General features: G+C 42.8%; 1 protein-coding gene across 21 annotated transcripts in view; it reads left to right on the top strand.

The window, feature by feature from the left end:
* The window catches only part of PNPLA6 (patatin like phospholipase domain containing 6), a 108,581-nt gene extending 97,848 nt beyond the window's left edge, over positions 1-10,733 (top strand). For 18 of the 21 annotated variants that reach the window (XM_039336414.1, XM_039336413.1, XM_039336412.1 and 15 more), the window contains 6 exons: positions 2,825-2,973; positions 3,975-4,127; positions 6,001-6,117; positions 6,570-6,666; positions 6,952-7,067; positions 9,857-10,733. In XM_039336414.1, coding sequence (XP_039192348.1) covers positions 2,825-2,973; positions 3,975-4,127; positions 6,001-6,117; positions 6,570-6,666; positions 6,952-7,067; positions 9,857-9,937 — 713 coding nt within the window. In that variant the 3' untranslated portion in view covers positions 9,938-10,733. Of the gene's footprint in view, positions 1-985; positions 2,974-3,974; positions 4,128-6,000; positions 6,118-6,569; positions 6,667-6,951; positions 7,068-9,856 lie in introns of those variants that run through there. The other 3 variants (XM_039336424.1, XR_005555906.1, XM_039336429.1) reach the window with 3 other exon arrangements.
* Positions 10,734-24,697: the final 13,964 nt, after the last annotated feature.

The raw sequence follows: 24,697 nt of genomic DNA, 5'->3' as shown, positions 1-24,697 counted from the left end.
ATCTTCTGTTTGAGACATCCTACTAGGAAAACCTGAGTTGGAGTGAAGGGGTTAACTCAGTTGTATTGCCATGCAGTTTCCTTGCTGCATGCTGTGGAAGTAGTAGCTGCCAGAGAGCAGGCTAAGATTGTCTTAATTTTAAGGATCAGATGTTCTGATTCCCATTCAAGCTACCACTGAGCTCTGCTTACAAATGCAGTGTCAGAAATATTTGGCCAGCTATAGTTTGGGCTGCTGATCACTAGAGGGAGAAGTTCAAAAGAAGAAAAGATCTATAGAAGATATTTTGGCTCACTTGACAGATTGTCCATTGCTGGGTCCAGTGAGATTGGCATTGCTCACCAGGCTGGGAGAGAGCAGTTGTTGTTATCATGCAACCAAATAAGATGTGGTTGATCAAAGACTTCCAATAGAAGCCATTAAAAGGTGGATTAAGAGATGAGAATTGAACTAAGGCGGCAGTACTTGGAGTAATGAAAACATTTTTAGGGTCTCCTTTGCTACTATTTTTAAATGGTCAGAAAACAAAATTTGGCTTAAATTGCAAGAATCTGGGATGTTGGGCTTTCACTGAGAGCCATCCCACTCTGTGTGAGCAAGAGGGGATTAATATCATTTCCCTGATGGAAATTTTTGTTCTTCCCCATGATTTGTTCTTGGCTGTAGATGGAAAACATCACAGACTATATAAGCCACTGCATATTTCCCCCCATTTGTCTGGAATAGCATAGTGTCTTCTGCTTGGGCAGGGGTTGACTAGAAAACCTCGATGATCCTTTTCAACTCTGTTACTCTGTATTCCCCTGGGAATACAGAATTTGCATTTGGAAAAAGAGGTAGATCTCCCCTCATGCCCCAGACTTCCTTCCCCAGTATGGTTACTTTTTATGAAATAAAGACCCTGGGAGACTGGTGGATGTCCTGTATAGTCCTTAGTTTGGTTCTGAATATTCACCAAACTATAATCTCCACATTTTCTCCCAAGGTTTGCATTTCAGATGACTTTTTATGAAGCTTTGTTCCATTTTGCCCAGCACATGCCCTGCAAGTGGCAGGTATGTAAACTGACAGAATTCACAGAGTTTTAGATAATCATTCAATGGACCATAAACCTACTTTTTGGTTCCAATGAATGATTTCTTAAGCATTCTAGATACGTTATTTGTCATGTCTTTATATGTTAGCTTTAGTGCAAATTGTTCTTTTCCAGATATTTCTCTTAAATTTAGGTACATATTTTCTTGTTTCTGTACTTAACGGGAACAAATAAATGTGCTCGCTGGTTCATTCTCTTGAAATGTCCATGAAATATCAGCATATTCTGGTGTTTTCTTTATAATTTTGGATCCCTGGAGCTAAGCTTACTTATTTCCTTATCACGATTTTTCTAAAGTGATTTGCTTTCTAGATCTTCACTTATTTATGTAAACTTTTTTAAGTCTGTTTCACTCACCATTTTCTCAGCATCATTCCTAGCTGGACAAGCAATCTTTTTTTCTTGGAAAAGGCCTTTTCAGGCCTGAACTGAGAGAGGCTATGATTTAACAAACCTGAGCTGGCTTTGCTTCTTCTGTTGCTTGGTTTTCTGAGAAATAATAGTTGTGTATTTGCCATATTGTCCATTCCAGCAAGTAAGTTTTTGTGTGCTTTAAGTTTGAAGCATTTTGTAAATTGACCACATTGTATATTCTTTGCTATATTTTTGTAACTACGCAACTAGTATGAAGAATATTAAACCTCTTCCTCTGTTTATCTGCTTGTTGCCTCTGAAAATACAAGGAGGTATTACCTCACATTTTTACCATTATCTACACCACCCCCCCAATATGGGATAATAATAAAAGGCCACTGTGTTCAGTTTTACATGAAGGTACTTGCACTTGAACATTCTGCAAGCCACAGAGTAGATGCCATTTTAAACCAACATGCAAGTTTCAAATGGGAAGTTACAAATAATTGGGCCTGGCTAAAAGAGCTGGTATACTATTTAATATAATTGAATTAACAGTTAAGTTTCCAACATGCTGTCCTCCAGGTATTTGGGATTTTAACTCCCATTAAAAGCTATGCTGATTAGGAATTTCAAAATGTAAGTGTTGGCAAGTTTGAAAGACTCCAGGTTAGAGAAAGCTAAAGCAGCAGGATTTCTCCCTCATTACTGTTATTCTATGGCTCTTAAGAGCCTATAAGAATAATGTCTAAATAAGAATAGAAAAAGCCAACTCTTCTGCTGTCTATGTAATACACAGTTATTTCCATAAATGTTTGCCCAGTACTAAAAGCATGTCAGCTGCTTCGTGTTGCTTTATTAAATAACACTTAAGTTATACAAGTTGTCCTTCTTTCTGTCTACACCAGGGGTGTCAAACTGCTGGCCCACAGGCCAAATGCATCATAGTGAAACCGCGCCCACTCCATTGCCAGCAATGGCAAAAAAAAGTTGTGATACGTTGGGACACATCACATGACATTGTGAGTTTGACACCCCTGGTCTAGAACTTTCTCCAAAAATAAATATAAAGGGAGATGCAGTCCCTTCTAGGACCAATTGTAGCTAGTTAAGAGGTTGCTATTCCAAAGTTTTCAGCAGGGCAAAGAAATTATATTCATGATGACAAACCGCTTTTCCTATAAAGGAGGCCCAATTGATTGATGTTAATGCTGAGAAAGGAAAGTTGGTCAGAGGGAATTACCTTCTACAACATCAAAGAATGTTCTCCCCAACTCTCTGATTTGGTGGTGGTGGCGGCATGTTCTTAGCTTTTGTCTCTTCACATTGTCTTTCCCCTGAAACATTTCCCTCTTTCTCCTCCCTTAAATGTAGCTGACATTGCTCGTAACATGGGTGCCAAGACAGTCATTGCCATTGATGTGGGAAGCCAGGATGAGACTGACCTCTGCAACTATGGGGATAGTCTGTCAGGTTGGTGGTTGCTGTGGAAACGTCTCAACCCTTGGGCTGAGAAGGTCAAGGTGAGTCTCTCTCTTTCTCCTGTAGCTTGTGGGTGGAGATTCCTGCTTGGATATGCCAGTCTGATACTAGCTGGGTGAATTCTCTTCAAGGAATTGTTTCTGTTACATTTTTTAAGCATTTAAATTACAATGTTTCTCAATCTTTCTCTGTTTTTATTTGCTGAAACCACCGCATAAAATGTCATTGCATGAATACTAGAGATCTTGTGAGAATAGTGTACGTGAAAATAAATCTCCTCTGGCTTCTTCTGCTACATTTGCTTGGATGTCTTGGATTAGAGCCAGTTCTGTCTCTAATTTGGGGTCTTCCATTGGCATCTTTCTCATGGTGGTAGTTTATCTTATCTAATAAAGCTTCCACAAAATCTTAAAGCCTTCCAGGAGCAAAGTTCATGTATAGGATGGTATTTTAAGTGGGTCAGATAACACTTTTCATTACATAACAATCATATTTATTAAATACCTAGAAGTAGAATAATTCTAAAAATCTGCAGAATTGTTAACAGATTGGCATATTAAATGCTGCCCTTGACTCACAGAAGCCTTTCACAATACAGTGGTTTCCTGTAAAGCAGCATATCTTAATAGCACAAGATTACCATAGGCTGGTTACAGATATAGCTTATATGCTCTGTCTTTCTAAGCTTGTTCTTCAGGCTGGGTTGGACTGGAAAATACTTCTAATATTCCTGGCAAGTTCAGTGTGATTATTAAGATTCTTCAGTTGTTTCTCAGAGTCATCTTACCATCCTGTCTTTCTTTCACTGGGGTCATAATCATGTTAGAACCATAACCAAGAGGAACAAATCCATCTTGTATGCCAGTTATACCCTTTTCTAGGTCCTGGGCATGGCCATTTGTGCCTTACTCATCTCCCATTTGGACCATTGCAGTGCAATCTACATGCGGCTATTTAGAAGGAGGGGTAGCTGATTAAGGAAGCTCAGCGGAGAATCTCCTCACATATCTCTCTGTGACCAATGAGCACCTTGGCCTTTCAGGTACCTGACATGGCGGAAATTCAGTCCCGCCTAGCTTATGTCTCATGTGTGCGACAGCTGGAAGTGGTGAAGAGCAGTTCATATTGCGAGTACATTCGCCCTGCCATTGATCGCTTCAAAACCATGGACTTCGGAAAGTTCGACGAAATCTATGTGAGTTTGAGGGCCAGCTGTTATTTCACAGTAATAAATCATAAAGGGGGCATTGCTACATTCAAAGGGCTGCTGTGAAGCAGCCTCATCTTGCTGATTCACAGGACCGAGAAAGACCAACTTTGCAATCTGTTATCCACTATCAAAGAGAAAACAGCATCTTTAGCATACTTTTTAAAATTTAAATCTCTCCAGCATACAGTACATTCCAAGAATGAGCTGTCATTCAAATCAGTCTCAAGATTTAATCTAAATCCTAGTGATTGGCAGTTACATTTTGCCCAAATTGTAGGCTTCTGTCAGGGATCACCAAACTGGAAACGCATTCGAATATATGACAGCGGAAAACTGAAAGCCTTCCTTTTTTTTTTTAAATTGCCAATCCTCTTCTTCATCTAGAGGAGTGTTTCTCAACCTTGACAATTTTAAGGCATGTGGACTTCAACTCCCAGAATTCCACAGCCAGCAATGCTGGCTGTGGAATTCTGGGAGTTGAAGTCCACATGCCTTTAAATTGTCAAGATTGAGAAACACTGATCTAGAGGCAATACATTCAGATAATCTGGAAATTTTCCTCTAATCTCTATATTTCTGCCTTCTAACTGGCTATACCCAGAAGTATTTTTAAAAATTCCTAGATTGGAGGGCTAAGTTGTGTCCTTGAAAGTAGGTAGGTGGTGCAGAAAGTGGTGAGGATGGCAAAAAGATCATTGGCAGTTCCCTCCCTTCCATCCAGGACATAGCATGTAAGAGTTGCTTGAGCAGAGTCCGTAAGATTATCTGGGACACTAACACATCCTATTCACGACCTGTTTTCCTTGTTACCTTCTGGGAGGAGGCTTCGTGGTATCTGAAGCAGAACATCCAGATTCAGCCATAGTTTCATTCCATACAGCATTAACCTTGTGAACTCTCAAGCTTCCTCCTTCCGTTATATATTCAAGATAGACAGTATTTAATATTTATTTCATATGTATATGTAGGGGTGTGGGTCTGTACATAAGTTGTATATAGTATGTTTAGGTGTGCATCATATGTGTGTTTCACTTTGAGAGCAGGCAACTAAATTTCATTTTTGATGTGTGCCGTTGTGCCCACAGTAAAAATGACAATAAAGATTATCTTATCTTCAGTGGTTTAACATCATCCCTTTAACCTGGATACATAACCGTGTAAAATTGTTGATTTGCCCCTTCCGCACTATAAGATCCCAAACAACTACTGCCTGCAGAAATGCCCTTGGCTAGTTTTTTCCATTGAGATGCAGGGAATAAAGTTGTATTGGGTACACTTTTCTAGTCTTATTGAAACATGTTTGACTTCCTTTGGCTCATTTTCTTGAGAATTGGATCCTAGATTTGCTTTGTATGTTAGCTGGAATTAATGTTAGTTCCAATTGATCTGAAGTCTAGTACAGATCATTTCTTGAAATATTCCTAGAGATCACAATACAGGAAGTCTTGACTAACAACAGTTCATTTAGTAACCATTCAACATTACAATGGCACTGAAAAAAATAACTTATGACCATTTTTCACATTTACAACCATTGCAGCATCCCTGTGGTCATGTAATCAAAATTCAGACGCTGGGTGACTGACTCATATTAAGTCACTTGCAGTGTCTAGGGGGTCATTTGATCACCTTTGGTGACCTTCTGACAAAGTCAATGGGGAAGCCAGATTCACTTAACCATGTTACTAACTTAACAACTGCAGTGATACACTTAACAACTGTGGCAAGAAAGGTCTTAAAATGGGCCAAAATTCACTTAACTGTCTTGCTTAGCAACAGAAATTTTGGGCTCGGTTATGGTCATAAGTTGAGGACTACCTCTATTCTGGAGTGACTTCTCTTTATCCCTCTCCTTTAGGATGTAGGTTATCAGCATGGAAAAGTGGTATTTGGTGGTTGGTGCCGCAGTGATATAATTGAAAAAATGGTTCAGGACCGGCACTCAGCAGACTTCTATGAGAGCAAACGCATGGATGTAAGTATAAGGGGAGGAACCGCCAAAATTTTGTCTACTTGTAACTTCTCCTGCTAATTAGAAAAAAAATATCTGAAGTAATAATAAAGAATCAGAGTTCTAGCTATTCCCAAAAAATAAAGGTTGAGAAGTGCAGATGTGCTTAAATAGGTATCATATGGTTCATGGAATAATGAGTCAAAGTTGCCCAGCAATATTATTTAATGGATCATACCCAGTCTTTCTATCCAGAGTGCTCAGAGTTACAGCAGTAACTTACCTGATCTAGGTCTACAGTGTTTCAAATTAAATTTAATGTAGTCAGACCTGATTTTCCAGATCAGTTCAAATGGTAAAATCAAATCAGTTTTCCAAATTAATGTGAATATTCAAATTGAATCAGACTTAAATTGCACAACTAGGTTGTGGCAAGATAGCTTCAGATAATGTTGGCATCTCTTTTCATTCCCAAGGTGTTGATGTGTCCTAGTGGAGGATTCACAGATCTGGCAGAGATTATCTCTCGCATTGAGCCAGCCAAGAGCTATCTGTCTGAGAGCTATGCCGATGGTGAGTACAGTATCAGTGTTTACTGAGTTCAATTTAGATGTCATAGCACTGAGTTCATCCCAACTCAGCAAGTGGTCCTGAGACACCTTTCTGCTAATCCAAAGACTTAATAAGAGTAGCCTAATTGACTTCTGTGTATACTTGACCCTGTGCTCCAGAATAAAATGGGAGAAATCCATTTACACGTAGAAGTGGCTACTAAGCAAAGAATTGAAGGTGGTTTCTGTGCTATGAGGAAGAAAATGTTATAAAAGTTTACCAAAGCCTTTTTTTGTCCACAACCAGGAGAAGAGTCAGATTATCTAACTGAGTATGAGGAGGAAGGAATGGATGCTGTACGGGAGGAAGAGGGGCAGGAATTACTATTTGCTCCTGCTGAACAGAATGCGGTCTTTGAAACAGTAAGTACCCTCTGAGCCCAAGAGGAGCCTGTCCATAGAAGAGTTGGATTGGCATGAGAGCTGGCATCTGGCATTCAGCTCTTGAGAAATATGGTTCCTGTTTCCTAGGTCATGAACAATTCTGCCTACATGCAAGGACAGTATTTCCATCCTTGGAACATGAATATGTTGTTTGTGCTTTTCTTCTGTCAAGAAAGGACAGTTTAAAGGCTGAATTTCCCCCTAACAAGCTGACTTTTCCCTTTGGACCACTGTAGTCTAAAGAGCAAGTGACAAGGTTAGATAGCAGTAGAATACAAGGAATATTTTCCTATTCCTATGGGAAATCCCTATGCTCTGCCAAAAGAGGAAGTAGTCGGTGAGGCAACTAAAAATTAATTTGCTTGCAAATTGACCAGCTATGCCAGTGATGGCGAACTTTTTAGAGACTGAGTGCCCAAACTGCAACCCAAAACCCACTTATGTATCGTCAGGTGCCGGATGGGCATGGCTCATTGGGTGGGTGTGGCCCATTGGGTGGGCATGGCTCATTGGGTGGGCGTGGCTGTGGTGGTAACGGCAGACTGGGTGGGACTAAAAAGTTCAATCAATCAATTTCAACTTTGCGAGATCTTTTTTTTCCCACAAGAAGTTGAAATTGATTGAACCTTTTTTTTTTTTTTTTTTTTTTGCACACGGCGGCGGAGGCCTAAAGCAAAAAGGTTTTATAAAACCCAGCTGAAGGCCTAGGACTGGGGTGACGATGCGCGTGCCAACAGAGAGGGCTCTGAGTGCCGCCTCTGGCACCCGTGCCATAGGTTCGCCACCACGGAGCTATGCTATCCTCAGGGCAGAAGAGAGACAAACGTAATGGGATGCAAAATGCATGACTTGTAAACAGTTGCTAACTGTTTATAACATTTTACTCCAATTTCTTGTCCCAGACCCTCTTTCCTTTCACAATACAACATGTTATGGGAAGCTTTTGGTTTTTAGAAAACAGTTTCTTTATGTATTTTCAGGGAGTATTTTCTTTATATTTGAAAAATTCTTGTGAGAAATGTGATTTGCTCATTCTGCTCTGCCATTACACACTGAGCTGCCAACTACAGTATGCTGTGTCCTTTGCTCATCTTGATTTCTCTTCATACTTTCCTTTACCCTTTCCTCTTCCTGTTGTACTACCAGGTGGCCTTGGGTGGTGCAGGAAGCCTTCCTTCTCCCTGAACACCTTTGATGGTTTGAGGTGTTCACTCCCATGTTGCAGCCCTTCAAACAGCAGCCTTCTAGGAGGCATGACTGTCCACCAAGCAGGTTTCCCTTGCCCTTGCAACCATCCAGTGCCATGCTTCAATGTCCTTTCTAAATATCAATAGATTCATCAGATCCAGAAAATGAAGAGAGAGAGTACTGTGAGGGAAGTGAACTTTTTCTCTCCTCTGGTGATCAGTGAGGCCACCCTATCACAGCATTCAAATCTGTCTTGAATGTGGGCCTGGCAACAATAAACACGGAGCAACCATTTGAATTCACTAAATAGGTTTATTTACAAAATAAGGCTTATATGACTTACTATAAAAATCCTTCCATTTTCTAAGTTGCTCTTTTGTTATTTTAGGGAATCACTGTCCTTAAGTACTGTTTTTTTTTTTCCTTTCTATCAAATTGCACATTTATTTTCAATATATAAGCTCCTACTTTCATTTCCCTTTGCATCTGTTGTAGTGTCAGATTGATTGGCAGTAAGATATTGGACTAGAAACTAAGAAACAATGAGTTTTAGACCCTCCTTAGGCATGAAAACAAGCTGGTTGGCTTTGGATCACTCCTTGTCTCTCATCTAAACTCCCCCTCACAGAGTAGTTGTAGGGAAAATTGGAGGAAGGATGACTAGGTATGTATGCCACCTTGAGTTAACAAAAAAATAATAAAGGCAGAATAAAAATCAAATAAATGAAAACCAAATAAATGCTAGGTTATTCTTAATGAGGAATTTTTGCTTTGGCAGAAACAGGTTTTTGAAAGTTGCTAAAATGTGTCTTTCCTTTGTCTAAAACAGTGGTCCTTGACCTTTCTGGTTCTGCAGACTGGCGCCAGTGGCCATCTTGGGGAGGAGAGGGGATGGTTTCATGTGCTACAGTTGGAGACCCCTGATCTAAAATACAGCCTCCCACCCACCTTTGATATGAAATCAGCTTGCCTCTGTCCTGTTGTTTGATGCCTCCTTGCACAAATTGAGAATGGAATATTGATCCTTACCATAAAGTTTCCTTTTGGTTTGGTGAGATGGAAACCTCTGGGTCGGTCTTATCTAGAATGGCTGAGCAAAAACTGTTTTCAGTTGCACCATGCTTTAAGGAAACATTTCAGGGTTATGTTATGTTCTTTGAAGGGAGGGGATCTCCCTGAGAGTAATTCTGAGATTTTTTTATTATATTTTTCTGGCCTTTCCTGAACAGGGGGGAAATTTGATGTAGTATTGATTCACCAAATCCAAAAGAAACCCCATGATAAGTAGCAGATGTTGCATGAAATTAGCTTACCTGTCATGTTGGCACTGTGTTTGGCATTCCACTGACTTGAGAGGAGTCTTCCTAAATCCTGTATTCCCTGCACTGGTAGATCACTGCAGAACTAGAAGACCTCCAAGGTCTCTTCCAACTCTATTATTATTATTATTATCATCATCGTTTTTTTAGCATCGGTCCTGAATTTTACACGAGAATCTGACAAGCAACTAACTTTGTGGTGGCAATTCTCCACTGGCAGGGGTATCTGATTCACAGCAGTGTTGTCTTTTTTTCCTACAGGATGAAGAAAAAAGTTTGCGTCATCGCCAGGGAATCTCCCAGGCGCCTCCTATCCAATTGACAACTCCCAAAGGGCCTTAATGCCGAATCTCTGTGACCAATTCTTGGACTTATCATGAGGTGTTGCATAGGTACAGCTCCCCCAAATCACTTCTGTAACAAGTTTTACTATCTGGCAGGCCCAGTCAAGAAACTTGTGGATGCTTTTAACACCAGCTGCTGTCTTAGAAGATCTTACAGAAAACCTGCTGGAATTGTTCCTCCTGCCACAAACTGTAAAGCATTGCATAATGGATGTGGTACAGTATTACCTGCCTGCAACATTGTCCAGTTCTAGCTGTGTAAAAGGACCAGGAAGGGCAGGCAGTCTTGGTACTTTCAGATCTGGAATTGACTGACTTGTCTGTAGGGTAGGAGCATGAGATTGAGAAATAGTGTCTAACCCTTTCCCTTTAGCTTGCTGTGACATGAAATAACTCTGAATCAGCAAGGGAGAACAGAAAAGCATTTTACTAAACACAGCACAGGGGATGATAAATGATAGCAGTGCCTGAAAAGAATGATTCAGATTCCTGTCATTTCCTGATGCCTGATTTTGTCCTTTTAGCCACACCAAAGAAGTAGGATGTGATATGACTTATTTTCCTGCTGCTCCTTGAGCTTTTTCACCCCAGAACTAGCAATTATTTCAGCCCTTCATTGAAAGAGGTATAGAAGTCTGTATAGCTTCTGCATTTGCTAATCTAGTCCTGCTTCAAGCTCAGCCCCAGCACATCTTCACATTCCTAGCCAGCCAGAGAGGTTAAGCTACGGACTGCACTAACTGTTTTCTGTTTGTTTTTTATATAAAACAAATGAAATGATACTGGGCTCATAATTGGTGATCTCTTGTTGTTGTTGTTGTTGTTAATTGCGAAGTCGTGTCCGACCCATCGCGACCCCATGGACAACATTCCTCCAGGTCTTCCTGTCCTCTACCATATTCTGGAGTCCATTTGACAAGCGATTGCTGGAGGAGGGGGGAGAAAGACTTTAAACCGGGTACTATTTTTTGCCTTTCTGTCTCAGAGTCAAGAGACCCAACCAAAGCCTCACTATGGACACAGCTGAATGTGCTCCAAGAGTGTCCTGCTGGACTAGCCATCTTCAACATCCTTTCCAACTTAACAAGCCATAGGAGCAAATACCAAAAGACCTTTTTAATTAAACCATTTTTTAAAGGCTTTGAAGTTTTGAAATACAGGTAATATGCTAATCTAAAGCACATTCATTAAGCATTGTTGTACAGGATAACTGCAGACAAAGAGGCCTCTTGAGTTCACACTGTTGTCACAAAAAACCTTCCTATACAATAGCTTTGAGTATGCCTCACAAATCTGCAAAATGGCAGGAGCTTGGGATATTTCTAAAATGTGGGTAGAGGGAAATGCAAAGACTAGAAGTTCTGAATGTTGTACTTTTGCTCACACAAACTGTCTGAGGCTGGCTTTATTTATGTATATACTTATTTATTTGCTTACTAGATTTATAAGGTCATCCAATTCAAGTAGTGTGATTCGGGGAGGCGTACATTACAACAGAAAAACAATAGACCAGAAAAATCCAAAATATCATAGAAAAAACACATTTTATATACTATATATATAAAATGATGACAAGCATAATATTAATCATTTCCAGTAGATGATCTTCTTATATCTTCTCCATGTGTCCATCCTCCACTGCTTCTGGAGATACTGACTTGCATTGTGAGAGCCTCCCAGGCAGAAAGTGAAGAGGGAGCTGCCCCTCAAGTAATTGATCCCTTCCATGAGCTCACTAAAACAACATCCACTTACAGCCTCTTGAGTGGCAGTAGGCAAGTAATGAGTACTAAGCAAAGAACATTGACACATGTTAAGGGTGAAGCAAAAGCAGTTCCACATCTGGGTGGAAAGAGCCTGCTTTGCCTTTTTTTTTTTTTTTGGCTGCTGAGAAGGTTGCATAGGTATGTTCAGAGGGCGTGTTCAGAATGCATTAATTGAGTTCACCATTGCAGATACACAATACCAAGATAATGAGGAGAAATGTCTACCCCACTGCATTTAGGTGGAAACAGCCCTAAGTCCAGAATTGTTGAGTTGGGAGGATGATGATATGTGGCAGCAGTTGGAGAGCATGACAGTCTCCAGAGTAAATGTGAAGGTGGTAGTCAAGCAGCTGGCCAGACCACATACCACAGTAGAGCAAGGAGCAGAGATGCGACTGCACCAAGGGAGGAACTATTCAGAATGCCCTGGTGCATCAATAGCATAAGACTGAACATAAGGTGTGTCTCACACCTGGTCCACTGGTAAGGATGGATGGATAGTCATCCATCTATTACAGCCATGATGTTTTAGTTTGCAGCACTAGTGAAATCAAGGCAAGCCAAAGGGAGGGGAAATGAGCTGGAAAGGAAGCTTGGGCCACTGCTTCCTTTTAGTATGGTGTGAGTAAGACTGTTTCAGAAGCAGCAGCCTCTTGCCTTGGAAAGAGCAGCAGCAGTGCCCTGACTACCTGGAATACTGAAAATCTATCAAGTTGATTTTTAAAATAAATAAATAAATAACTCTTCTATGAAGTCCATAGCCTTCTATGAGGGCTATGAAATCACCTATACCAATAATGGAATGATTTGCCCAGTGAATAGTGGGCTTTAATGTATGACTAGCTGCATGTCCTTTTGACTGGGAAACGAAAGAGGAAATGTATTTTAGCTTATTATGCTATGAGCATCACCAGGAGAACAAAGGGATGTCCTGAATTTGAAAGTGAATTAAGTTGCTCAGATAAGTGGAATCAAACTTGATGATTGTTCCTAGAACAAAGAACAGTCCCAGGATCAGAATGGAAGAGCTTGAATGGAATTGGCAATACAGCCATAAGAATTGGGAGGCCATACAGAAAATAAGCCATTGTATTTGTCCCAGAATGCTGGGTGCACCAGCTATAACCCGGGGGGGGGGGAATTCACTGTCATGAAACAGACTTCTAAAGTCTGTTTATAAAGTCTGCCCCACTCCATGGAGTTTTCTCCTCTGCAAAAATCATTTGTTTTGACTAAGATTTCTGAACAAGTAGCCCAAAAGCGTGTACACACTTTAAAAATCACATGGGATAGTTGAAACAATGGATCTGGAATTTTTTCTCATAGGTTTTTTATTTTAGTGTCCTAGACCACAAAATATAACAGTATAACAGAGTTGGAAGGGACCTTTGAGATCTTCTAGTGTAAACCTCTGCTCAGGTAGGAGACCCTATATCGGTGGTGGCGAACCTATGGCACAGTTGCCAGAGGCAGCACTCAGAGACCTCTCTGTGGGCATGTGCGCTGTGGCCCAATCCTAGGCCTTCAGCTGGGTTTTATAAAACCCTTTCACTTTAGGCCTCTGCCGCCATGTGCAAGAGAAAAAAAAAAGGTTCAATCAGTCAATTTCAACTTCTCATGGGGAAAAAAAAGATCTTGCAAAGTTGGAATTGATTGATTGAACTTTTTAGTCCCACCCAGTCTGCCGTTATCACTGCAGCCATGCCCAGCCAATGGGCCACACCCAGCCGATGGCCACACCCAGCCGGCACCCGATGATGCATAAATGGATTTTGGGTTACAGTTTGGGCACTCGGTCTCTAAAAAGTTCGCCATCACTGCCCTATATCATTCTGGACAAATGGCTGTCCAGTATCTTCTTTAAAACCTTCAGCAATGGAGCACTCACAACTTGTGGAATTGATGAATTGTTCTCACTGTCAGGAAATTTCTTTTTAGTTCTAGACTGGACCTCTCTTTGATAAGTTTCCATCTGTTACTTCTTTTTCTGCCCTCAGGTGCTTTGGTGAATAGGTTGACCCCTTCCTCTTTGTAGTAGTCTCTTAAATATTGGAAGACTGCTACTCCTTCTCTTTGTTAGACTAGTCATATCCACTTTCTGCAAATGTTCATATGATTTATTCTCCAATCCCCTAATCATCTTTGTTACTCTTCTCTGCACTTCTTCTAGAGTCTCAACTTCTTTTTTCTATCATGACCAAAACTGGATGCAGTATTCCAAGTGCGATTAGTGCAATATAAAATGGTACTAACACTTCACATGATCTTGATACTAACCATCTGTTGATGCAACTTGGGACTGAATTGACTTTTTAACAGAATAACATAGTTGGAAGGGACCTTGGAGGTCTTCTAGTCCAACCCCCTCCTCAAGTAGGGACCCTATACCATTCCAGAAAAGTGGCTGTTCCAGTCTCTTCATAAAAGTCTCCAATGATGTAATACCCACAATTTCTAAAGGGAAGCGGTTCCACTGGTTAATTGTTCTCACTGTTAGGAAATTTCTCCTTAGTTCTAGGTTGCTTCTCTCCTTGATTATATTCCATTCATTGTTTCTTGTCTTGCCTTCTGGTGTTTTGGAAAATAGGCTGACCCCTTCTACTTTGTGTCAGCCCCTCAAGTCTTCAAACACTTTATATTTTTTGGCAACTGTAACCCACTTTTGGCTTATACTTAAGTGGCTATCCCCTAGGACTCAGATCTGTCTCACAGTTGCTACTTTTGAGCCAGGCACCACCTAAATGTAGAATCTTACTTTTCTCACCATTGAATTTCATTTTGTTAGCTAGGGTCAAGACTGTCAAGATCATTATGTATCTTGTGCCTATCTCCTGGAGTGTTGGCTATTCCTGCCAGCTTGAAGGAATTTGTCATCTGCAAATTTGATGAGTTCTCCTTGAATCCCCTCATTTAAATCAAAAATGCACTCCACTGCATGCTTACCTCCATGTAAATGTAATTCCTCAATGTTCCTACATGTTGCAGTGCAGTTGATTGGTCAGTTATGAATTCATGTGGTGATGCTTCTATCTGATATTTTTCTATCTTGCCAAGAAATGGCTATGGTGGTGATCAGTTTGCAACAAACAAGTGTTGTGGTCTCAATGTTGGCTGGGTGGGGAAAAGACTGAGGTTCTCCACCAGTTCCTCTACAGTTATATGTTAAAAACCATTCTTGTTTGCAAATACTGTTTATAATGGTTTAAAAAGGATGCTGGTGAAGTTGCTCAGTTCTCAGGATGACAGAAACAGTGGGATGAGACCTGGGATACTTAGACTAAAGTGGGAAGAAAGCAGCTCCATATGACTAGTTTAATCAGCATAATACCCTAAAATGTTTTTTGTGGCTTAGAGTTTCATGCAAATCTAAGGTATTGGATTAATTCAGTAAACTGTGGGTTGTATATGTTGTGGACATGGCTACTGTTCCATCTGGCCCAATACTAACAACACTGATAAAATTGATGCCCCAGCTTCAGCCCGAGACTGAACATAGAAGCAGTGTCATGTAAAGTAAATATTTTACTGTTATGTCCTTTCCCTGCTTCTCCTTGGGTCTCCTCAGAAGTGAAACAAGCAGGGAATTCTGAGTTACCAATTATTACTTTACCCACTAATAATTCCCATGAGAAGATCAGCCTGATTCTTACAAAAATCTTTTGGAGAATAGTTTACATTTTCTCTGAGCACAAATGGAGCTTGAGGGTGATTGTTTTTCATTTTTATTGATGAAGTGTCTCCCAGGAGTCCTTTCCAAACATGTAGAGGTCCCAGGTTAGGGAAAGAGCACTTGAAAGATTAATTAAGTAGGGAAAGCGAAGGACTTACTGCATTAGTTTGGTTCATAGGAATATAAATATTTAATACTGTAGTATGAAGAAAAGTCCAAAAGAACAGATCTAGCCAGTCGTTGTAGCTGCCCATTCAGGCTAGACTTCCCAAATATGGAGCTGTGTATTTGGGGCTACAACTCCCAGCATTAAAGGCAGACCTGGCTGGTGTTCCTGGGTATTGTAACCTTAGTGCATCCAGAGGTCAAGAACAGAACATTTCTCAAGAAGCTTCAAAGTAATGTACCGAAAAGACAGAATGGAAATGGAAGGCACTTTACCCCATTGGGAGAGTTAGGTTTGGAGGGTGTATTTGAACATGAGTATTCAAATCTGCTGGATGGAAGAGGGAAAGGATACAAGGCTGCCAGATGATAAGAGGGTGTGCAGTGGACTGCCTGCTTCCGCTTCCATTCGTATTCTGAAATTAGCTCTCACCAGCAGGCCTAACGGAAGCTCTGGATAATGGAGATGATGTTTCCTGTGCAGGCCTATGAGAGGTGTCCTATATGAAACACTAACATTTTTCAACCATTCTGTTCAGCCAGGCAGGCTCTTCATCAATCTGGCTCTCACTGCTTTTCCCCCTGCTGTTGCCTTCCTCCCTAAACACAGCCAACATCTTGGTGCAAGGAATAATTTCTTGGATAATGGCATTCCTTAATTCTTTGCCTAGCCATGCTAGTGTTTCAGGAAGAACGTCCTCTTTCCTCCACAAAAGATTTCAGATCAATTGTTTTTAGTGTCACTTGTGAGCAACACAGGGTTATTATGCAAGTATATATATCTAATAAAAAATTTTTTAATAATGGACCCAGGTAATTACAGACCTACCAGCCTGACCTCAATACCTGGAAGATTCTGGAAAAGATAATCAAACAACGAATCAGCAAACTCACCTAGAGGCAAACAAAGTCATTACTAACAGCCAACATGGGTTTCTCAAAAACAGATCATGCCAGACAAATCTTATTGCATTCTTTGACAAAGTGACAAAATTAGTGGATCAGAGGAATGCTGTGGATATAATTTACTTGGACTTCAGTAAGGCATTTGATAAAGTAGATCACAAGCTACTACTTGATAAGATAGAAAAATGTGGGTTAGACAGTGTTAAGTCTTTCGCGAAATGGCAATGACACGAGAAGCAGTTGTAGTTCTCAGGAACCTCTTTATTTCTGTTCAGCATACTGGTTACAAGACGCCGACAACGCCCAAATCTCCCTGCCCCTTTTATAGGCAATTCCCGGGCCAAATTGCAACATTTGGCGCGCTCGCACCCGCGCATGCGCGCGAGTGCTGGTGACAGCCAGTCTGGTCCCAGGCAGCTTGCACCTGCCCGGGACCGTTGCAATGCCCTGAGCCTGCTTTCACAGGCTCAGGACATAACACCCCTTCCCCCCCCCGGCTAAGACTACGATCATACAAATAATAATATACAACCCAATACGAGTGTGGTACCCATACTAGCTTTGTACCAGTTATCCCTTTTGCTTCTATTGTTCCCCAGTGTTCTATTTTCCTATGTGTACAGGAATACTCTCTGTTAACTCTGTTTTGCCAGTAGGGTTACAAAATCTTCTAAATACTTAGGAGATCTTTTAGCTCTCTGTGACCTGCTGACTTCTGGGTACCTTCCAAGTACCCCTTGACTGAGGGGTGATGTATGCTTGTCCCCCTTACTAGGCTCTGGTGATTCCCAAGGATTGTGCTCCAATGCCTGGCCTGCTTGCTTGCCCACCGGGCTCATCAGGCCAGGGCTTCTTTCTCTGTTTGACCTGGTTGTTCTGCCTGGCTGCAGGCTCTCTGGCCCTCTTAAGTGACTGTCACTGTTGGGCAATTCTGTAGAACCTCCCAGGTCTGTCCTAGACCTGTCAAGAGGTTGTCTTTCCCCGTGTTCCCGTTCTGTCCCCGGGCTTGTGGGGGTTTCAGTGCTGTCCCAAAACTCAGTTGTCCCCTGAGTGATGCCAGAGGTGTTGTAGTCGGGATTCGATTCCTCGACCACCTCCCTGTGTGCTTGCCCCCTTCTAGGGACAGGGGTAGTGTTGGGCCAACTAGACGGAATGTGTGCCATCTCTCTTGCAGGGTGTGGTTTGTTTGGACGCTCCCAGATATCCTCCCTGACTGGAGTACTGAGTGATGCAGGTGAGTAGTGATTATGCCCCCGGGGTGACTCCCTGGCTGGAGTAGGCACTGGTGCCTGAGTTCTAGTTGGGCTCCATGGATTCCTGTTTGTAGCACTCGCGGAATCTCAGAATGAGCTGTCTGTAGCTCCCTTGTTAATGATAGGCGGCAGCCCGCACTCTTCCCTTTGCCCAAAAGGGTCCCCCTCCCCCCTGGAAAAGACCCAGGATTCTCAGTGGGAAGGTCCCGTCTAGTGCGGAGCTGGTCGATGTGTCGTCGCAGGACACGACCGTCGTCCAGGGAAACCTCATAGGACAAAGGACCTGTGACCCTGGACACAGTGGCAGGGATCCATGAATGACCAGGCCCGTAGTTACGAGTCCAAACCAGGGCACCCACAAGCAGTTGTCTAGGTGCCCTGGGGTGTGTGATTGTGGAAGGCAGTCTGTCGGGGTGCAACCGGTCAAGCTTGGTAGTCAGTTTGCGCCCCTAACGAAGTTCAGGTGTAGTGCGATAAGAAAGGAGGAAGTCAGCCAACCTGTGATGCCAGTCTCCATAGGTAATTTTCTTCAAGGCGTCCTTGGTGATGCGAACCATGCGTTTAGCCATACCGTTGGTGGACGGTGGAAAGGCATGACGAATCATGTTGGCCTGTAAGAAAGCTTGGAATTCGGAAGAAGTGAATTGAGGGCCATTGTCAGATACGAGGACATCAGGAAGCCCGTGTGCAGCAAAAATCCCCCTCACTACTTGAATAGTCTTTGCAGTGGTGGTGGAAGAGACAGGTACAACCTCAAGCCATTTTGAATGGCTATCAACCAGGACCAAGAAGAATTGACCCTGAAAGGGCCCAGCGTAGTCAATGTGCACCCTAGAGCATGGAGACTGTGTTTCCTCCCATCTATGTACAGGAGCTTGGGGCATTTCAGGGCGTGAGCGTTGACAAAGGTGGCATGCATGCACCTTAGCTTCAATGTCTCTGTCTAACCCAGGCCACCACAAATGGCTGTGCGCAAGCGCCTTCATACGTACAATGCCAGGATGACCCTCGTGAAGGGAGCCTAAGACCCTAGTCCTCATTGAGGCAGGAATGACAACTCTGCTCCCCCAAAGCAGACAACCCTGGAAGGTGGATAACTCGTTCCTTTTGGACCAGAAACTCTGAAACTCAGTGCCTGGACAGCTCTCTGGCCATCCAGATAAAACCCAAGAAAGGACACGCGAAAGTGTGAGATCTGTGGCTGATTCAGCAGCCACATCCCTGGCATCTAAAGGGGACTCAGGCAAGGCCTGAATGGAGAGGATATTGATTGTTGGTGCAGGGTCAGCCTCTATTACTGGCAGGGGTAATCTACTGAGGCCGTCAGCGTGGCCCATTTCTTTCCCAGGTTTGTGAAATAAGGAAAAATCATAGGCAGACAGAAAGATAGACCATCTCAGCATTCTGGGGAGATGATTTGGGGAGTTTGTTTATGTGTGGTAAACAGCCCCAACAAAGGCTTATGGTCAGTGAAGACCGTGAAATGCCTGCCATATAGGAAATCATGGAACTTTTTGATTCTAGCAACAACAGCTAAAGCCTCCCTGTCAATTTGAGCATAATTTCGCTCCGCAGAAGACAAGGTTCTGGAGTAATATGCAACAGGAACCTGAGTTCCATCTGTTCTGAGGTGGCTTAGTACGGCTCCCACCCCATAAGGAGAAGCATCACAAGCGATGCACACAGGAAGGGATTCATTGAAATGTGCAAGCACACTGTTAGAAGTGAGTAAGGCCTTAACCTCATTGAAACTTGCTTCGTGTTTTTGTGACCACTGCCACACTGCCTGTTTGTCCAGGAGCCTATGAAGAGGCTCGGCTACGCTAGCCTTGTTTGGAAGGAAGGAGTTGTAAAAGTTCAGGAGGCCCAGAAAGGCCTGTAGTTCGGCCTTGGACTTTGGCCTAGGAGCATGCATAATAGCTTCCAATTTGGACTCAGCAGGGTGAATCCCGGTAGCATCAATTTTGAATCCCAGAAAATCTGTAGAAGGCACCCCAATTTTACATTTGTCCTTCTTAAGTTTGAGGCCCGTTTCCCTGAACCTCAGCAGAACAGCCCTTAATCTCTCAGCTAAGTTGTGTGTAGAGTCTCCAGCAATTAAGACATCATCAAAATAGGGGCAAACCCCTGGTATACCCCATAGTGTGTTTTCCATTATGCTTTGGAAAATTCCAGGAGCGACATTTACTTCAAATTGTAACCTCTTTACCTTGAATGTCCCCCTGTGGGTCACAATGGTTTGAGCTACAGCAGCAGCAGCATCAACAAGCAACTGTTGATACGCCTGAGCTAGGTCAAGCTTTGCAAAAACACGCCCCCCCCCCCTTGAGGAAGGCCAGAATATGGCTGACCATGGGAACAGGATAGGCATGTTGCTGCAATGCCTTATTCAGAGTGCATTTGTAATCTGCACAGATGCGAATGTCCCCATTTGCCTTAAGAGGCGTGACAATGGGGGTCTCCCAAGGGCTGGAGTCGACAGGTTCTAAAACTCCTTGCTGAATCAATTTGTCCAATTCGGTGTCAATTTTACCTTTCAAGGCAAAAGGAACCCTTCTTGCTTTAATTCTAATAGGGGTGAGAGTGGGGTCTAGTTTCAGTGACACAGGGGGTCCTTTGTACGTGCCCAGCTGTGGGCTGAAAACATCTGCAAATTCTTTGCAGACTTCTTGTAGGTCTACTGTTTGCAAGCTATTGAGCCCTGTGACGTGTATTCCCAAGGCCTCAAACCAATCGAGTCCTATGAGACTCGTTCGCTCACCCCCTACTACTACTACTACTATTACATCTAGTGGACCTTCAAAATCCTTATACTGTACGTTAAGGGTGGCCTCCCCCTTAACACACACTCTGGAGTTTTGAAAGTCTGTTAACACAATGTCGGAAGGCCTCAGCTTGGCCTGAAATCCGCTGCCAGAACAAATCTTCCTAAACATGTGCATAGAAATGATTGAAAGTGCAGACCCCGTATCCAGTTCCATAGCCAATGGAACCCCTTGTAGCTTCACTTTAAGTGACAGCTTTTTCTTAATGGGCTTGTGTGTGCCTGTCCTATAAATGCTTCGTCGCGAAGCACAGAAACCCACCCTGTTTTGGCTGGGGACCCTGGTACCTTTCAGGCGCAATTCTTCTTGAGGTTGTACCTTCTGACAGCCCAGACACACAGCTGCAATGTGTCCCTGTTTTCCGCATGCCCTACAGATAGCGGAGTGGAATCTACAGTCGGTCCTCTTGTGGGACCTCCACAACCGAGGCACTTGGGGAGAGCTGAAGAGCTTTCCTTCTGTTTCCCTTCTTTCATGGGGTAGAGACGGTCTACTTCATCATCAGGATGCTCCTCTGGGTTCCTTTGGACTCCTTCCTGGTGCACGGACACAGCTTCTGGAGTGCTTCTGATCGGCCTCATGTTCTTGATGGTGCCGCCCGCTGCCTCTTCTGCAGTAACCTCTCTCAAGGCATCTTGGAATGATAAGTCTTCTTTAGTGAAAAATCTCTGCTGCAATTCTCTATGCCTCAGTCCACATACAAATCTGTCTCTCAGCCGTTCTTCTAGATCCTTGAACTCGCAGTGTTTAGTGGCTTTTCTTAGCGCAGCAATGTATTCTTTGGCTGATTCTCCGGGTCGCTGATCCCTCTGCTTGAAGGTGTGGTGCCAAGCGATGATGGACAACTTGGGCTGGAAGTGTTCCTTTAGTAGTTTTTTGAGATCTGTGTAGTTAACAGATTCTAGAGGTACAGGTGCTGCTATGTTTTCAGTGATTTCGAATGCGTCTTGACCGCAAACACACAGCAGAGTGGTGGCTTTTAAACTATCTTCTCTTACTTGATTGACTTTAAGATAGTTTTCCACCCTGGCTACATAGGACTCCCATCTTTCCAGATGCGAGACGTCGAATTCTGAAAGTCTTCCAACTTTTGCCATTTTTGTAGAAAAGGAAGGGTCTATCAGCCAGCCTATCCCCGATGCTCGCTGGATTGGCGGGCAGCTGCTGAGTCAACGCCGTTCCTACTGCTCAGGACTCTAGGGTAAGCTTACACCTGTCTTCAGTCGATGTAAGGCAATCCCACCTTCGTCGCCAGTGTTGCGTCCTTCGCGAAATGGCAATGACACGAGAAGCAGTTGTAGTTCTCAGGAACCTCTTTATTTCTGTTCAGCATACTGGTTACAAGACGCCGACAACGCCCAAATCTCCCTGCCCCTTTTATAGGCGATTCCCGGGCCAAATTGCAACATTTGGAGCGCGAGTGCTGGTGACAGCCAGTCTGGTCCCGGGCAGCTTGCACCTGCCCGGGACCGTTGCAATGCCCCGAGCCTGCTTTCACAGGCTCGGGACATAACAGACAGCATCACCACCAGATGGATCCGTAGCTGGCTGACCGGCCGTACTGAGCGTGTGGTTCTCAATGGAGGGAAGTGTGTAGTGGGGTGCCCCAGGGCTCTGTTCTGGGCCCAGTGCTCTTCAACATCATCAACGATTTGGACGAGGGGATGGGGAAATAATCAAATTTGCAGACAACACCAAGCTGGCAGGAATAGCCAACACTCCAGAAGACAGGCTTAAGACACAGGAGGATCTGGATAGACTTGAACATTGGGCACTATACAACAAAATGAAATTCAATGGTGAAAAAAGTAAGGTTCTACATTTAGGCAAGAAAAACCAAATGCACAGGTATAGTATAGGGGTACCTTGCTCAATAGTAGTAACTGAGAGGGACCTCGGACTCCTAATGGACAATCACTTAAGCCAACAGTGTGCTGCAGCTGCCAAAAAGGCCAACACAGTGCTAGGCTGAATTAATGGGGATAGAATCAAGATCATGTGAAGTATTAATACCACTTTACAATGCCTTGGTAAGGCCACACTTGGAATACTGCATCCAGTTTTGGTCACCACGATGTAAAAAAGATGTTGAGTCTCTAGAAAAGCAACAAAGATGATTAGGGGACTGGAGTCTAAAACATATAAGGAATGGTTGCTGGAATTGGGTATGTCTAGTTTAATGAAGAGAAGAACGAGGGGGGACATGATAGCAGTATTCCAAAATCTCAGGGGCTGCCACAAAGAAGAGGGAGTCAAGCTATTTTCCAAAGCGCCTGAAGGCAGGGCAAGAAGCAACTAATCAAGGAGAGAAGCAACCTAGAACTAAGGAGAAACTTCCTGACAGAACAATTAATCAGTGGAACAACCTGCCCCCAGAAGCGGTGAATGCTCCAACACTGGAAGTTTTTAAGAAGAGACTGGGCAGCCATTTGTCTGAAATGATATAGGGTTTCCTGCCTGAGCAGGGGGTTGGACTAGATGACCTCCAAGGCCCCTTCCAACTTTATTATTATATTATTATTATAATGGTTATTTGTAACCACTCAGGATTATGGTCCAAATACATAAATCTAATAAAGAAATCTGATAAAAGTGAAGGTGCATACAATGCAGATTTCCTTTCCTTACTTATGGAATGCTCCAGAATAAAGGCATAAATTGTTTAAATCTATAAAAAGGACAAGACAGGAAAAGAATATGACCTGTTATCACTTTTCCTGTGCTCCCCACAAAAGCATTTTTCTAGCTGCCCATCAACAGGAAGATTATTGAATCTGCCCAACATAAAGGTTCAGCTATCTTCAGACAGGAAAGATGTTATTATTCTTAGTAACCACTATGTGAGAGTAACTGGCAATGTTTGGTGTAAGATAATGTAAAATTAGACATAGGTCTAACATTTTCCAGTCTCCACTACAGCCTACTCATCCATCTGCTAGAATAGTGTTGCTCTCAAAATCAGTCCAATACTATCCAGCAACCAGGATGTCTAGGAAAATGCTTACTTAGCTGCAAGGGCATATAACTTTTCACTGAGACCACAAAACAGCAATTACGTTTGTCACATTAAATTTCCAGCAAAATCTGTTAGTAATTTGTAGGAATAAGATAACTGCTTATCAAGGAGTTGTGGATATAGGTAGTATACTTGGGTTTCAGTAAGGCATTTGACAAAGTAGACCACAGCCTGCTTCTTGGTGTAAGAACATCACTGTCAGATGGATTCGTAACTGGCTGACAAACTGCATTCAATGTGTAGTCCTCAATTGAACTACATCTACATGGAGGGAAGTAAACAGTGGAAATAAGCAGCAGTAGTAAATGTCTTGAGCCAGTACCCTTTAACAGTTTCATAAGTGACCTAAATGGACGGATTAAAAGGGAACTCATCACATTTACAAATGCCACCAATTTGGGGGAATTGCTAACTTGTTGAAAAATAGACTCAAGATTCAGAAGGATCTTGATAGACTTGAGCATTGGGCCCTACCCAATAAGATGCAGTTTAGGGGTGAGAAGAGTAAGGTCCTGCAGTTAGATAGGAAAAAACAAATGTACAGATATAGAATAGGCAATACCTAGCTCAACAGCAGTAACTGTGAGAGGGATCCAGGTGTCCTGGTGGACTACCATTTAAATATGGTCCAGGATTGTGTTGCACTAGTTAAAAAAGCCAATGCAGTTCTAGACTGCATCAACAGGAATAGCATCAAGATCAGAGGAAGTGATAGTACCGCTTTACACTGCACTAGTGAGACCACACTTGGAATACTGCATCCAGTTCTGGTCACCATGATACAAAAAAGATACTGAGACCTTAGAGCAGGGCTTTTCAACCTTTTCACCCATTGTACCACTTTTAGATATGGCAATATTCGAATACCACCAGTTACCTAGCAAGGTGTCAAAAACTTGATGACCCAAAAAAAAAAAAAAAGGAAAAAAGTGATAAAGTACAGGTAGTCCTTGACTTACAACAGTTTGCTTAGTGACTGTTCGAAGTTACAATAGCACTGAAAAAAGTGCCTCCCCAAGACACAGCCAAGCAAGACACCTGCCTGCGGCACTCTTCCTCCTGTCCGAGGTTTTCATTATTGTGAGGCATTTCTGTTGAGGATTGGCAGTGGGGGTGGGACGCGGGCTTTTATTCCCTCCATCTGCTAGGTGATTGCA

This window comes from Crotalus tigris, unplaced genomic scaffold (genome assembly GCF_016545835.1).
Source record: "Crotalus tigris isolate CLP2741 ecotype Arizona unplaced genomic scaffold, ASM1654583v1 scf7180000017666.379230911805:20528666, whole genome shotgun sequence".
In the NCBI taxonomy this organism is placed as follows: Eukaryota; Metazoa; Chordata; class Lepidosauria; order Squamata; family Viperidae; genus Crotalus; species Crotalus tigris.
This window is presented reverse-complemented; position numbering and strand designations above follow the sequence as displayed.